The sequence below is a fragment of the Giraffa tippelskirchi genome, chromosome 2, assembly GCF_054371585.1.
Source record: "Giraffa tippelskirchi isolate mGirTip1 chromosome 2, T2T-mGirTip1v1.2.pri, whole genome shotgun sequence".
NCBI lineage: Eukaryota > Metazoa > Chordata > Mammalia > Artiodactyla > Giraffidae > Giraffa > Giraffa tippelskirchi.
The window spans coordinates 209,005,563-209,021,555 of record NC_137276.1 but is presented as its reverse complement, the minus strand read 5'-3'; the positions used below and the strand labels follow the sequence as shown (position 1 = coordinate 209,021,555).

General features: G+C 39.0%; 1 protein-coding gene across 45 annotated transcripts in view; it reads left to right on the top strand.

Annotated features, from left to right (window-relative positions):
- Positions 1-8,794, top strand: part of NRIP1 (nuclear receptor interacting protein 1) — a 92,264-nt gene extending 83,470 nt beyond the window's left edge. For 35 of the 45 annotated variants that reach the window (XM_081553327.1, XM_081552986.1, XM_081553189.1 and 32 more), the window contains one exon: positions 3,772-8,794. In XM_081553327.1, the coding sequence (XP_081409453.1) occupies positions 4,127-7,597 (3,471 nt within the window). In that variant the 5' untranslated portion in view covers positions 3,772-4,126 and the 3' untranslated portion in view covers positions 7,598-8,794. Of the gene's footprint in view, positions 1-1,736; positions 1,801-3,771 lie in introns of all 45 variants that reach the window. The other 10 variants (XM_081553031.1, XM_081553248.1, XM_081553120.1 and 7 more) reach the window with 1 other exon arrangement.
- Positions 8,795-15,993: the final 7,199 nt, after the last annotated feature.

Sequence of the window (15,993 nt, the reverse complement as noted above, 5' to 3'; positions counted from 1 at the left end):
GAAGGGGACAACAGAGGATGAGATGGTTGGATGGCATCACTGACTCGATGGACATGGGTTTGGGTGGACTCCGGGAGTTGGTGATGGACAGAGAGGCCTGACGTGCTGCAATTCATGGGGTTGCAAAGATTCGGACACGACTGAGCGACTGAACTGAACTGAACTGTGGGATATGAAGACTAAAATAATAAGCCAAAGGAACTTAATGGAAGTGCCTAAAAGGATAATGCGGTAGTGAAATGTCATCATTATTGTATTATCTTCAACTTTTTAATAGCGTAGCCCATTGATACTGTATTATCTTTCAAGAGTGTAAAAAGAAAATGTCTGGAGACTATCTTTGTTGTCGTTTTGTTTTGAATTTTTAGCAAATATAGTGGAGAATTCAGTATTTTCTATTTTCCGTCTCTAATGTTAAAGCGGAGAAGGCAATGTTAAAGAGAAGAAAGTTGGCATACGAAGATGCTTCAGTTAGACGAATTAGTGGATGAATTATCAGAGACTGATAGTAGCATTCTAGACACAATTGATGATGGTGACATTGAATGTATAAGCAACATCTCCAACTGTTGTCTTCAGATGACAGTATCCTAGATGAATTTTCTCAAACTTAAGGGTCAGTGAGTAAACAGTATAGTTCTTTTCCCCCCCAGCTTAATAGATATATAATTGACATATCACACTTTATAAGGTGTATAATGTGGTGATTTGCTATGCACATGATTACCAAAGTAAGGTTAGTTAAAATATCCATCACTTCACCTAGTTGCCATAACAATATAGTTCTAAAGCAAAAAGGAAATACAGTACTTTCCTCCTACAGTATTAAGTTAGTTGCTTAATAGGAAGGACTTCATCACTCAGTATTTTGTGACAGGAACCTCACCTGCCCTGGCTTGATTTTATGATGCTGACATACCCACATTTTTTGAAACAGTTCAGAAGTTGACAAGTACACAAGGCCGGTGTGTAATAAAAGAAATTGGAAGAAAATAAGTGACATGGAAATGATATGATTATAATTTGTATTAATAAATCTAAAAATAAGAAATATTTTGCAATTCTGTAACAAGGAAGATTTCTGTCCTCCTGTCAAAGTTTCCAAAGTTAACACATTTTGGATTATCTTGATACAAATACAAAAAGTCTAGAACCTTTTAGACATGTTTTTGAAATCTAAAATCGGTATTTACAAGGTACTTACAGGTTCATGCAGGACAGTAGTTAAGCTATCAGTTCCAAAGTGCCTTGCCCATTTCAGATATGTTGTTCTTCAAAACCAGGAAAATATAGAATTAAGAATTGGGTTTGCTATATGTAAATTCTCACGAAAAGTTCTAGTGAAGTTGTTTTCCATTGTCTCTTTACTATTCTGTAAATTATTCACAAACTGACTTAAATAGTAATGAAATGTTCATTGGACCCAGATACTAAACGGTGATGACTATTATTCTTGGTATACTGCGGGTTAAATGAATTTGTTAAAATTATAAAGAGCTGATTTTGATTTAGAATGATAGTTCCAAAATCAAAATTAAATCACTTCTTGGTATAGTAAGTATTACACTCATTTTTTTGTTAAAACCAGAAAATATTTTTCTAAAAATTTAATGGAACCACCCTATACAAATGGCAACTAAGTTGAAACAGACATTCTTCATCCAGCTTCTAATTTATCACTGGGTAGGTTTTATATTTTCCCTCATTCACATATATAAATATGTATGTATTTTCAGTGTTCCTGAAAGAAATCGTTCTTCATTTTGCCTGCCATTTCTACCAACCTAATGCTTAAAGAAGGTATTAATATATTAATATGTTAGTTTCTAAACTAAATTTTTCCTTCTAAAGCTTTTGAGAGATGCAAAATCTGTGAGTCCTTCATTTGTTTTTGCTTTTTCCTATTTTCTTCTGCCCCTCAGTACTTTTACTCCCTCTTTGTTTGGTCCTTCTTACCTTCCATAAACCAGATGTTTTGGATAATTCTGTTCCCTTTCCACAGAAATCACTTAAGTATTTGCCATACAAGTCAACTTTCTTCCTTATTTTGTTTATGAAGAGCGTGTTGAATAGTTTAAAAATGACATGTATGCAAGCTCTAATAAAATCGCTCTTGAAGTTAAAAAAAAAAACCATTAGTTCACTGATAAGGCAATGAATCACAGCATTTTATAAAATATTCTAGTTGCTAAATATGTTGCTTGCAAATCTCCAAAGAAACCTAATTTTTATATGTGTGTTGACGCTGCGTTATTTGTAATTGACTATACTCAGGTAGAGTGCAACACCTGGCATCATTAAGTAATATGTATATAAAATCAAGCAAGCCAGCCATATGTTGGTGATTCAGAAATAATGTGATTGCCTTTCCACAAAAAGAAAATGTCAGGTTACTACTAGCTTTAAATCAAATTATTTTAACCGTAGAAAGTTGAAAATACAGGTTTCTATGAAAAGCTCTTTATCTTGGCTTGTGTCATGTAATCGGTGCTGTTTTAGAATTTTCATTTCAAAGAAATTAATGAAAAATAACCACTTTAACTTAGAGTTTTCTGGAAGCAATTATTCCTCTTCAATTCTATCCTAAATTTGTTTCCTGTCCAATTTTCTATGGGGTAAAGTGATAGCTTAGTGTATACACATAGTCTTTTATGTGTTACAAGGCTTTCAAGATGGCTCAGTGGTAAAGAATCCACTTAACAATACAGGGACGTGGATTTGATCCCTGGGTCAGGAAGATCCCCTGGAGTAGGAAATGACAATCCACTCCTGTATTCTGGCCTGGAACATTCCATGGACAGAAGAGCCTGGCAGGCTATACAGTCCATGGGGTTGCAAAGAGTAAGACAGGATTGAGCGCGCAATCATATTTTCTAAGCTAAAAATGGTGCAAGTACTCTAATTCAGTTCGGTTCAGTCACTCAGTCGTGTCCGACTCTTTGCCACCCCGTGGACCGCAGCACACCAGGCCTCCCTGTCCATCACCAACTCCTGGAGTTTACTCAAACTCATGTCCATTGAGTCGGCGATGCCATCCAGCCATCTCATCCTCTGTCGTCCCCTTCTCCTCCTGCCCTCAATCTTTCCCAGCATTAGGGTCTTTTCAAATGAGTCAGCTCTTCGCATCAGGTGGCCAAAGTTTTGGAGTTTCAGCTTCAACATCAGTCCTTCCAATGAACACTCAGGAGTGATCTCCTTTAGGATGGACTAGTTGGATCTCCTTGCAGTCCAAGGGACTCTCAAGAGGCTTCTCCAACACCACAGTTCGAAAGCATCAATTCTTTTGATGCTCAACTCCATATCAAACTCATTTGATGAGTCCATGTCACAAGGATCTCTTTTCCTTTTTTCGCACTTCTCTTGTTCCTTCCAAAGCTCCTAGTAATGTAAGGAAGCTCATTCCAGTCCCTCATAGAGCTGTGGTGCTGTAGAAGAGACTTACCATTCATATCACTTTGCAGAAAGGTGTTTATGAAAATTCAAAAACTTGGTGGGCTTTATAAGACAGTTACAGAACATTAAAGTATTTTCTCTAACTGATTAGATCTTTTTAACAATATGGATTAATCCATAGGATTTCCAGTAGAGATTTCCAATTTAATAGGAATAACAATAAACTAATAAGGAAGCTCTGCAATGCATACATATGTGTATTGTATATATGTATATATATACACATAGACACTTACAAGTGCTGTATTTTTTGCCTACAGGTATCATACCATAATTGTAATTCTTCATCTTCTTAACTATTTTCTATTTATTTTTTAGAACACTGATATATGCATATACTGGGGAACAGAAGATGAAGAAAGAAAAGCAGTATATTCACTGAGGATTTTGTCTGCTTGCCACCGCAGCGCTGTGTGTAGAGGAATTCTGCTGCTGTTTCTTGTTTGGGAGTTCCCAGCTCTGAGGTCAGACTACGTCACAGTCTGCCTGCCTTTTGTCTCATCATTGCCAGCCAACAGTAATCCTGGTCGGAATGGAACCGTATACCTCTGTCTAATTACTATGGAAGATGATAAACCAACACTCACTTACTGAAGTTACATCTCACTCACCCGCAGAAAACCATTCCTCAAAGTGAATAGAAACCAAGCCCTCGTGAACACTTCTATTGAACATGACTCATGGAGAAGAGCTTGGCTCTGATGTGCACCAGGATTCTATTGTTCTAACTTACCTAGAAGGATTACTAATGCATCAGGCAGCAGAGGGGTCAGGTACTGCCGTCGACAAAGCGTCTGCCGGGCGTAATGAAGACGATCAGAACTTTAACATTTCTGGTAGCGCGTTTCCCACCTGTCAGCGTAATGGTCCAGTTCTCAGCACACACACGTATCAGGGATCTGGCATGCTGCACCTCAAAAAAGCCAGACTCTTGCAGTCTTCTGAGGACTGGAATGCAGCGAAGCGGAAGAGGCTGTCTGATTCCATCGTAAATTTAAACGTAAAGAAGGAGGCTCTGCTGGCTGGCATGGCTGACAGTGCGCCTAAAGGCAAACAGGACAGCAAGGTACTGGCCTCTCTGCTTCAGTCGTTCAGCTCTAGGCTGCAGACTGTTGCCCTGTCACAACAAATTAGGCAGAGCCTCAAGGAGCAAGGATACGCCCTGAGTCATAATTCTTTAAAAGTGGAGAAAGATTTAAGGTGCTATGGGGTTGCATCGAGTCACTTAAAAACTCTGTTGAAGAAAAGCAAAGCTAAAGATCAAAAGCCCGATACCAATGTCCCTGATGTCACGAAAACCCTCATCAGAGATAGGTTCATAGAGTCACCTCATCACATTGGTCAGAGTGGAGCAAAGGTCATGAGTGAACCCTTGTCATGTGCTGCAAGATTACAGGCTGTCGCAAGCATGGTGGAGAAAAGGGCTAGTCCTGCCACTTCACCCAAACCCAGTGTTGCTTGTAGCCAACTAGCACTACTTCTCTCCAGTGAAGCCCATTTACAGCAGTATTCTCGAGAACATGCTTTAAAAACACAAAATGCAAATCAGGCAGCAAGCGAAAGACTTGCTGCCATGGCCAGATTACAAGAAAATGGCCAGAAGGACATGGGCAGTTTCCAGCTCTCAAAAGGCATGTCACCCCATCTTAATGGTCAGGCAAGAACATCATCAAACAAACTAATGGCTAGCAAAAGTACAGCACTTCAGAATCCAATGGGTATTGTCCCTTCTTCCCCAAAAAACGCAGGCTATAAGAACTCCCTGGAAAGAAACAACCTAAAACAGGCTGCTAATAACAGTTTGCTTTTACATCTTCTTAAAAGCCAGACCATACCTAAGCCGATGAACGGACACAGTCACAGTGAGAGAGGAAGCATTTTTGAGGAGAGCAGCACGCCTACAACTATTGATGACTACTCAGATCCCAATCCTAGTTTCACCGATGAGAGCAGTGGCGATGAAAGTTCTTACTCCAACTGCGTTCCCATAGACTTGTCTTGCAAACACCGGACAGAAAAACCCGAACCCGACCAGCCTGTTTCTCTGGATAACTTAACTCAGTCCTTGCTAAACACTTGGGATCCAAAAGTCCCCGAAGTTGACATCAAAGAAGATCAAGATACCTCAAAGAATTCTAAGCTCAATTCACACCAGAAGGTAACCCTTCTTCAGCTGCTGCTTGGCCATAAGAATGAAGAAAACATGGAAAGAGACAGCAGCCCTCAGGAAGCACACAGCGATGAGACAAAGTTCAGCACACAGAATTACACCCGGACGTCTGTAATAGAAAGCCCCAGCACCAACAGGACTACTCCAGCGAGCACTCCACCATTACTTGCATCCACCAAAGCCGACTCCCCCATCAACCTTTCCCAACACTCTCTGGTCATCAGATGGAATTCCCCACCATATGCCTGTGGCCCCCAGCCTGAAAAGCCAGCGAATACCGCCTCGAACCACCTGATGGACCTTACAAAAAGCAAAGAACCGCAGGGGGAGAAGGCCATCCAAAATGAAGGTGCACAAAACTCGGCCACTTTCAGTGCCAGTAAACTGTTACAAAATTTAGCACAGTGTGGAATGCAGTCTTCCATGTCAGGGGAAGAGCAGAGACCCAGTAAACAGCTGCTGAGTGTAAACACAGATAAACCTCCAGGTATGATTGAGAGACTGAATAGCCCTCTGCTAGCCAATAAAACAAGTGCAGTTGAAGAGAAGAAAGCATTCGGCAGTCACACAATAGGTCCTGAACCAGGACTCTCTGGGTCTGAAATAGAAAATCTGCTTGAAAGGCGCACTGTCCTCCAGTTACTGCTGGGCAATCCCAACAAAGGGAAGACCGAAAAGAAAGAGAAGATGCCCTTAAGAGATGAGAGCACTCAGGAACATACAGATAGAGCTTTAAGTGAACAAATACTGATGGTGAAAATAAAATCTGAGCCTTGTGATGACTTGCATCCGCATGCCACGGGCATGCACTTCAGCCACGAGGCTCCGGGCACCCCCTTCTTAGGGATGGCCCCTCCAGTGCAGAGAAGCGCCCCTGCCTTACCAGCATCCGAGGACTTGAAACCAGAGCCTGGCTCACCTCAGGATTTTTCTTTCTCAAAAAACGGTCTGCTGAGTCGATTGCTGAGACAAAATCAAGACAGTCACCTGGCTGATGAGCTGGACAGCAGTCACAGAAACAGTGAACTGACACTTGTAGAATCGAAGAACCTTTGCATGGTCCCTAAGAAAAGGAAGCTTTACACCGAGCCGTTAGAAAACCCCTTTAAAAAGATGAAAAATAACATAGTCGATGCTGCAAACAGTCACAGTGCTCCGGAGGTGCTGTACGGGTCCTTGCTTAACCAGCAAGAGCTGAAACTTAGCAGAAGTGATCTTGAGTTTAAACATCCTGCCAGTCACGGTTTGGCCAGCGAAAGTGAACCCAGGAATTGGACCAGAGAGAGCAAAAGCTTCAACGTCCTGAAACAGCTGCTTCTCTCAGAAAACTGCGTGAGAGATTTGTCTCAGCATAGGAGTAACTCTGTGGCTGACAGTAAAAAGAAAGGACACAGAAGCAATGTGACCAACAGCAAGCCTGAATTCAGCATTGCTTCTCTAAATGGACTGATGTACGGTGCCACTCAGCCCGGCGGTTGCATAGACAACAGGACATTTCCATACCCAGGTGTCGGAAAGGCCCCCCTGAGTCCTCCTTTCCCTGAGCACTTGGGCTGCACAGGGTCTAGACCAGAAGCTGGGCTTGTGAATGGGTGTTCCATGCCCAGTGAGAAGGGACCCATTAAGTGGGTTATCACAGATGTGGACAAGAATGAGTATGAGAAAGACTCTCCGAGACTGACCAAAACTAACCCAATACTCTATTACATGCTCCAGAAAGGAGGCAATTCTGTTACCAGTCGAGAAACACAGGACAGGGACATTTGGAGGGAGCCTTCATCTGCTGAAAGTATCTCACAGGTTACAATCAAGGAAGAGTTACTTCCTGCTGCAGAAACTAAAGCTTCTTTCTTTAATTTAAGGAGCACTTATAATAGCCATATGGGAAATAATGCTTCTCGCCCACACAGCGCAAACGGAGAAGTTTATGGACTTCTGGGAAACATGCTAACAATAAAAAAGGAATCAGAATAAAATGGACCTGCCAACAATCTTTGAATCTTTTTAAAACTAATGAATATGAACTTGAGATCTGTATAAATAAGCGCATGATTTGAGAAAAGCATGGTATAATTGAAACTTTTTCGTTTTGAAAAGTATTGGTTAATGGTGATGTTTAAATATGCAGACTACTTTTTGCTTCATGATAAATGTCATGAGGAAGCTGCTGAACTAGCAATTGGTTGTTTGACACCTTCTGTATGCATCAGACAACAACTGTGAGTAGCCCATGAATGATAATTCTTTTTTTAATCACAGGTAATAGGCATAAACTAAAATATAAATCTTCATCCAGCAGGTTAATGCATTGCTGCCTTTATTAGGGTACTTGATTTTGCTTTTCAGAAGCAACCTACATAACACATTTTTTAAAGTCCACATTGTTAAATAATAACTCTTTAAAGGGTAATTATTGAATTAAAAAACCTAGTGCTGTTTCATTTCTCATTCAGTTCCAAAACAAATTAGAAAACTATATGCTTACATTTTTCACTTTTGCTAAAAAAAAATTATTTTTGACTCTTGAAAGGGGTTTTGTGATTCTTCAATGTGTCTGCCCTTCCCCAATCCTTTTCAATATCCTGTATTTCTTTAAAACCTTGTACTACTTGGTAAAAATTGATTACAATTGGTGGAAGTTTGATAGATCTTAAAAAAAGGCAGATTTCCATTTTTGTATTTTAACTACTTTACTAAATTACTATTCCTCCTTTTACAGAATTAGGAAAGTTAACGTCTATCTTCAGGTGGTTTCCTAAATAACTGAAATAAGTTGTTTTTAACAAGCAAAATGGCTTTTCTTTGGACAGTTTTCACCATGTCTTGTAAAAGCCACTTCTCACCATCTCTGTGGTACCTGTGAGTCTGATGACCAGGGTTTCTTAAAGCTGGACTCAGACCACCTGCATTTAGCATCATCCAGTGCACTTGCTTTAAAATGCAGATTCCCAGGCAGCATCTCCGATCTACCAAACAAGAGTTCTCTGCTGACTGGACCTGGGAGTCTTCTTTCTGCATCTTAATACACTCCTTAGGTGTTTCTTCTGCACACTGAAATTTGGATTTTGAAAATTGAAATCACTGCTTACGACTTTTCTCAGAAAACAGAATTGTAAACAAACTTATTTGATGCCTATATTTTCCCCAATATAGTCACACGTCAACTCAAAATTTGGAATATTGTACTTCATATTATTACTCTATGTCTTTGGAAATCGGGTTCCGAATACTTTTTATGACAAAAAAAAAAATCGGGTGGAGGGGACAACTTTCATATCTGGCTCAACATCTCAGGAAAAATATGTGATTACTTGTGTGTTCTAATGAGTAACATCTCCTTAATTAGCCTTAGGGATGGAATAACAGGGCCACTTACCAAACTCAGGTGATTCCAGGATGGTTTGGCAACTCCTCCTGAATACATCCTTAACTTCTGTGAAAACCATTGTCCTAAGAACAGTGCTGACAAAGATGAAAACATATTTCACACCCAAGAAAGGCACTAAACTCAGATTGCTTAAACAAAAAAGCAAAGGGCACATATACATGGCAGGGTTGGGCACAGTCACTCCATCAGATCTGTTATTTTAAAATAGTGGTTAAAAGTAAACTTTGATGTTTTCTTGGAAGAACTTAATGTATTATTGAACCACATGGGGTTTCTGTCTTGAAACATGTTTTTCGGTTCATTTTTTACCATCCACAATTCATTCACCAGATAGATTTGGTTTTAATTGTGAACCCAGGTGGCAACTGACCTACCAAAAAGTGTTATATAATCAACTATTAATTAGAAGGAAATCTATTTGAAATTGTTCTACTTGAAGTTGTTTCTAAGATTTTTATATTAAAAATGAGCATTATTTCTAATATGATCTAAAATCCTAAATGATTATTTTTTCTCAGAATGATTTGTAAATAGTTACTGAGTATATTAAAAAATAATAGGAGTGAGTATTATGCCATGTCATGAAAATTCCACTGGCCAGTGAAGATATTCAACTGCATCCCATCTTTATTCTGTGACAGTCTTACTGTCTACACTATATAAGCTTTTTTATAATAAGTCATTTTTTTTCTGCCATTATGAAAGTTCTGGAGCCTTAGAAATATGCTATAAAAACTACCTATGTTCCCCCTTGGTTAGGAGAAAATTGGCTTTTACAAGGGAATGAAATTTCGGTCAGGAAAAAGAAGATCAAGGGCCAACATTGTATTTTTTTTGTTGTCATTGTTCCTTTGGTTGGTTGGTTGTTTTTGGTGGTGGTTATTGTCAGCAGTCAAAGAAATGAAGATATGTCGTATATAGATAAACTTGACCATGAAGAAGGCTGTTCTGATATACTAGAGAGTGTCCCCAATTTGAGTTTAGTATGATCTTAAAGAAGAGTGGTGAGAAAGGGCATACATCCCTAATGCACTTCTTTTATGCATATGTAGATACAAGGATGCACATATACACATTTTCAAGGACTATTTTAGATATCTAGACAATTTCTTCCTAACAAAGTCACTTGTGAAAGGGTACTACAGCTCTCATTGACATCAGTAAGGTAGCATTACCTGTTTGCTCTCTGCTGCCTCTTACAGAAGAGTAAACTGGTGAGAGTATATATTTTATATATATATATATATATATATATAATATGTATATATATATATATTGACTTGTTACATGAAGATGTTAAAATTGGTTTTTAAAGGTGATGTAAATAGTGATTTCCTTAATGAAAAAATACATATTTTGTATTGTTCTAATACAACAGAAAAGCCTTTTAATCTCTTTGGTTTCTGTATATTCCATGTACAAGTGTAAATATAATCGGACAGGTTTAAAAATTGTGCATGTATGTATACAGTTGCAAGTCTGGACAAATGTATAGAATAAGCCTTTTATTTAAGTTGTGATTACCTGCTGCATGAAAAGTGCATGGGGGACCCTGTGCATCTGTGCATTTGGTAAAATGTCTTAACAAGTCAGATCAGATGTTCATCCCAACATAACAGTATTCCATTTCTGGACACGACTTCTGTGGTTTAAGCTTTGTGGAAGAATGCTTTGAATCCAAGGGTCTTAAAACTTTTTAAATCAAGTCAACCACTTTTCAAAATAAAGAGTTCACACAACTACTTTCATGAATTTTTTAATCCCACTGGAAACATATACCAGGAGTGTTCCAGTGTACTGGAATACAGGCACACTACCATTCATGGTATGAATTCTGGGGTTTACACAACCAATTTTGATGCAATTTGCTCAGTAATATAATTTGTCATTTTTATTAGAAATTTAATTTCTTCATGTGATGTCATGAAATTGTACATACTGCAGTGTGAATTTTTTTGTTTTGTTTTTTAATCTTTTAGTGTTTACTTCCTGCAGTGACTTTGAATAAATGAAGGAAAAAATTCATTGTCTCTGGTTTGAAATGATTGTTACTTTTTCGGCTCTCTCTGATTTTCAGATTTTTCATAAACATAAAAATTCTCTGGTCATGAGAATAGCAAGTCTTCAAGAATGCTTTGCCATTCTTGGAAAATAAAGAAAAAAGAAGAAGAAGATGGCCCTAGAGTTAGTGTTACTAGAGACAGGGCAATGGAAGCATAGCTCAGAAAGACCATCAGCTTACAGCCTGGCCTACCCACCTTTGGTTCTGTTTCTTGGTGTGTAACTGGATGGTCATCATGGATTTTTAAAGTGGGAAAAACTTTGTACAGTGTTCAAAAATAAAGTTGATTTGATACAAACTTATTTTTTGATAAGATGTTATTAGGTTTGTATCCAAGTTTCAATGGGCATTAAATTTTTTTAAAATAAAAGTCTTCAAACATTTTGAAAAAATGAATATGTGTATGCACACGTGTATATATCAAGTAACTATATGCTATTAATATATGTGTATAGGTAATAAGTAGTTGAGAATGATAAGCAATGTGTGTGCATAGTAAGTAATAGACATCAATTTATTTAGAAAAAGGGAAAAAACCTCTATACTTGTGAATGGATGACCTTGGGGGAGGGAAGTTACTTTTACAAATACATTAATAATAATTTAAGAGAAAGGCATTTTCCCAAAGATGAATCTGTATTTTCTGACACTGAAATAGGCCTATTAAAATCTGAAAATTTTGCAGCTCCTCCCTAACAAGTTTATAAACATTGTATAAAATAATATCCAAGTAATGGAAATACATATAACTGTTCTACATAATTAAAACGTTGAAAAGTTATGCCCTGCTGTCTCTACAGACACTGTCATCAGAACCAGAGATGCATAGCCACGTTTTGTTTTGTTTATTGATTTAAACGGTGAAAAGGCATAATAAGCACATCATGTAATAAAAACCTCCCCAGTTAGTAATTCTTCTTGACTATAAATTAGTGCCAATGACTTTTAATAATCTAATCAGATTATGATCACTCACACTATGCCAAGTTCTATTTCAAGCTTCTTAATGTAGAAATCTCCTTTACAATGAAATTTTGAAAAAGTTTTTTTTTTTCCTACCACTGCTATCACCAAATGACCCATTTGGTTACAGAAAATAGGTTTTAAATGTTAAGCATGCCATTTTTCGTTTATTCCATCAAGCTTAACAAGTATCTGACACTAGCACCTTTTAATGGTTGGTGGAGGAAATCTGTTGACCTCACTTAGCATTAATTCACTACTAGATTTCTTAAATTGGTTGGCGTAATAATGTTTACAACATACTAAAAATCCCATCTTCATAGGTAAGTTCAAGACCCTTGCTCTGAAAAACCAGAGTTAATGTACTCTTTAGTTGGTAGCAGAATAATTGGAAATAAAATTCAAATCCCATCAACTAGTCCTGGAGAAGTGCTGATGCCCTTATTTGAGTGTCCAAATACAGAAGCCTTTTGAGCAATAGTCAAATTTTAAAATAGTATACTGTAGTCAGAAGAGGGGTTTTCAGCCATGCTAAACAGCTTTTTATGTTCTTCTTACTGACAAAGACCTAGAGAACCTTCTGTTTTCCAGTCTTTGCTTTTACTAAACTTCATGAGGTAAGTGCTTTGAAAATGTATGATCCTTTTGGGCTGTCCATTTTGCTCTTTTTGCTGATATACATTCACCTCTGAGGTCACATCTGGAAAAGGAAATGGCCTAACATTGCATGGGTTTCATAGCCTGTAGTTTTTGAACACCATTGGGGCCCCACCCCAGAGTAGACCTTCAGTGTCGGTATGTTGTCTGAGATTGTATTTTTCCCTAGCTAACTGATACGAAATGGTCATTTAACGATAAAACAGTGAGATGTTGGTGGGTCGCTAAGTCATGTCTGACTCTTTGTGACCCCATGGACTGTAGCCCGCCAGGCTCCTCTGTCCATGGGATTTTCCAGGCAAGAATACTGAAACGGGTTGCCATTTTCTACTTCAGGGGATCTTCCAGACCCAGGGATCAAACCCGCATCTCTTATGTCTCCTGCACTGCAGGCAGACTCTTTACCACTGTGCCATCTGGGGAAGCCTCAGAACAGTGAGATAACTTTTCTTGTAATTAGAAAACTGCAGATTTCTCCCAGGACTAGAAGGGTTGTCTCTCTCTGTCATTGGAGCCAATCTTCCCACAACCTGCAAATCCTTCCAAGACTCATGGCACCCGGTTGGATGTCCCCTCGAGCCTTGCTGCATCTTGTTGGGTGCCCCTTGACTTCTGACCCTGCCTGCATGTTCACAATTTCAACTCATTCTCCCACAATTAAGCACCTCTCTGCCCATCACCACCAATCATTATAGTGTTCAAACCTTCTCAATAAGAATTCAATTTCCTGAGCACGTCTACCTACTTGGCATCAGCACCTTAAACCATGTGACATTCTCTGCCTAAAATACCTCTTCTCTTTGCCCTCTTCTCCCCATCCTTAGCCTTGTAAACTTGTATTATCTTTAAAACCTACTTTTAAAGAACCCTCCGTGATTCCACCAGGCAATGTGTTCCTCAGACCGCTACAGTCCCATAATGCTTTGTGTAGACCTCTCATTTCACTCATTAGAGTGGTTAACAACATACCTATATTCCTTCTAAAGACAAGAAGTGTGAAATGTGTCCAAATCCTAATATAAAGCAGTTACTCAGTAAATGTATGCTCAGTCAATGAATCAATGAAAAGTGATTTCTCTTCACACAAAAAATGTAAATGTAAAGCTACCTTCCCTGCCCTGGACTGGGAAAAAATAATTTACAAGGTAGCTGTTTGTTGTTCAGTCGCTAAGGCGTGTTTGACTCTTTGCAACCCCACAGACTACAGCGTGCCAGGCTCCTCTGTCCTCCACTATCTCCCTGAGTTTGCTCAAATTCATGTTGTCAAGTCAGTGATGCCATCCAACCACCTCATCCTCAGCCACCCCTTCTCCTTTTGCCTTCAGTCTTTCTCAACATCATGGTCTTTTCCAATGAGCTGGCTCTTTGCATCAGGTGGCCAAAGTTTTGGCCAAAGAGCTTCATGTGTTTCCCTGAAGCAATGCCCAGTCTTCCAGGCCACCTCTAGCCCTAAGGCTCATGATCTCCATAAGCCAAGCCATTCACATGTGGCACCAGTCTTTTGCATTTCCACACCCATAGGGACCCAGATTTCCTTGAGGACCCACCCTGATGAGGATCTTATCATCAAGGAGTTAGTTGCACCATACTCATTGAGAGCATGTTCTGCTTGGTTTTGATTCTGGAGGTTCAGGAGCCATAAGAAGCCATTCTTTCTTCTGTCTAATCTGGATTCTATCAGCTGAGAAATTCCTGACAAGAAGAGCAGGTTTTTGAGAATGGGAAGGGAACTTTGGCATTTTTGCCAATGTAGGTCTAATTACCTGTTGTAACATATCTTCTTACAAACAGCATTAAGCTTCTTAGAATTTTTACCTTTAGCAGAAGCTGCCAAACCTTCCAAACATCACACTGAGATAGACCTGAGGCAAGAATCCATGGCCTTTCCTGCCAATCATGAATATGTTCATGTTGCAGAGAGCTAAACTCTCCCCAAGTGGAGAAGGAAGTGGCAACCCACTCCAGTATTCTTGCCTGGAGAATCCCATGAACAGAATCTCATGCAGTCCATGAGATCTCAAAGAGTTGCACACGACTGAGCAACTAACACACACACACAAACTCCTGAACCTCCAGAATCAAAACCAAGCAGAACATGCTCTCAATGAGTATGGTGCAACTAACTCCTTGATGATAAGATCCTCATCAGGGTGGGTCCTCAAGGAAATCTGGGTCCCTATGGGTGTGGAAATGCAAAAGACTGGTGCCACATGTGAACTAGTCCACTGGCACGCATGTTCACATTCTTCAGAGGGCTAACAGAAGACCACATTACCAGGTCCTAAGAATATTGGAAAAGTAATACAAATATTCAATGATTCAGCAGGTGCTTAATGAAGGTATGCTGTGTCGCTGTGACAACAGGTCCTCTCTTTCATGTATGTGGAAGGAGGCTGAGAGATAATTTCCCTTTATTCTGATAACAAAATGAATCTAATAAACTTTTTTTAACTTGCGTTTTATTTGTCCAGAAAAATCACATTTAGTGTTCCCAACCCCCAAGTGAAAGAATAAAAGTCTTAGATGAAATTACTCTTATTATATGTCCAAATGGCAGTAGAAAAACCAAATATAGAGCATATTTAGGATGAAGAGATTAGCTTTCAGTGGAGATGAAATAGTTCCCTTTCCCTAGCCAAGTAGGACTGATGACTCATGATTTCTATTTGATAAAAGGCCATGGGGAAAAAAACAAATAAAGGTGACATTTTTAAGTGGATGTTTTTGTAATTAGAGAAATTGTGGGGAAAGCTAGATGTATTTAGAAGGGGGACAGAAGTTTGAAGCACATTGTCCCTAGTTTTGCTAAGAAAGAGGGGACCCTCCCTAAGCTGTTCTCTACTATGAGCTCCTGTCTAGCTTAAGCAAATCAAGAAAGCTTCTAATGTGAACTATATTAATAGAATATAATCATACTTTTACACTCTCATCCAAGGTGAGTTTCTTGTGAGTCTGGATATTTAAATCAGGTGTGTTTTTTGTTTTTGTTTGTCTCTTCATCCTTGGGTAGGGTTGCAGACTTATGGAACTGGGATATCAGACCAGGAAATATACAGTGATAAGAGGCTTATGAACATTTCCCCTAAAACCGAACCGAACAGCCAACCTAACACCATCAAAACATGCTTATTTACCCAACTGGCCTTAATGAGCAAAACAGTGAGGGTGAGGTGATCATGCTAAAGCTGTACTGTAGGACTTGCTTTTGTTCCAAATTATAACTAATAGTAATGCGAGAAAGTTTCCCAGAAGCCAGTGGTTGGCTTTGAATAGTCAAAAGTGCAACTTTCTAAAATAACA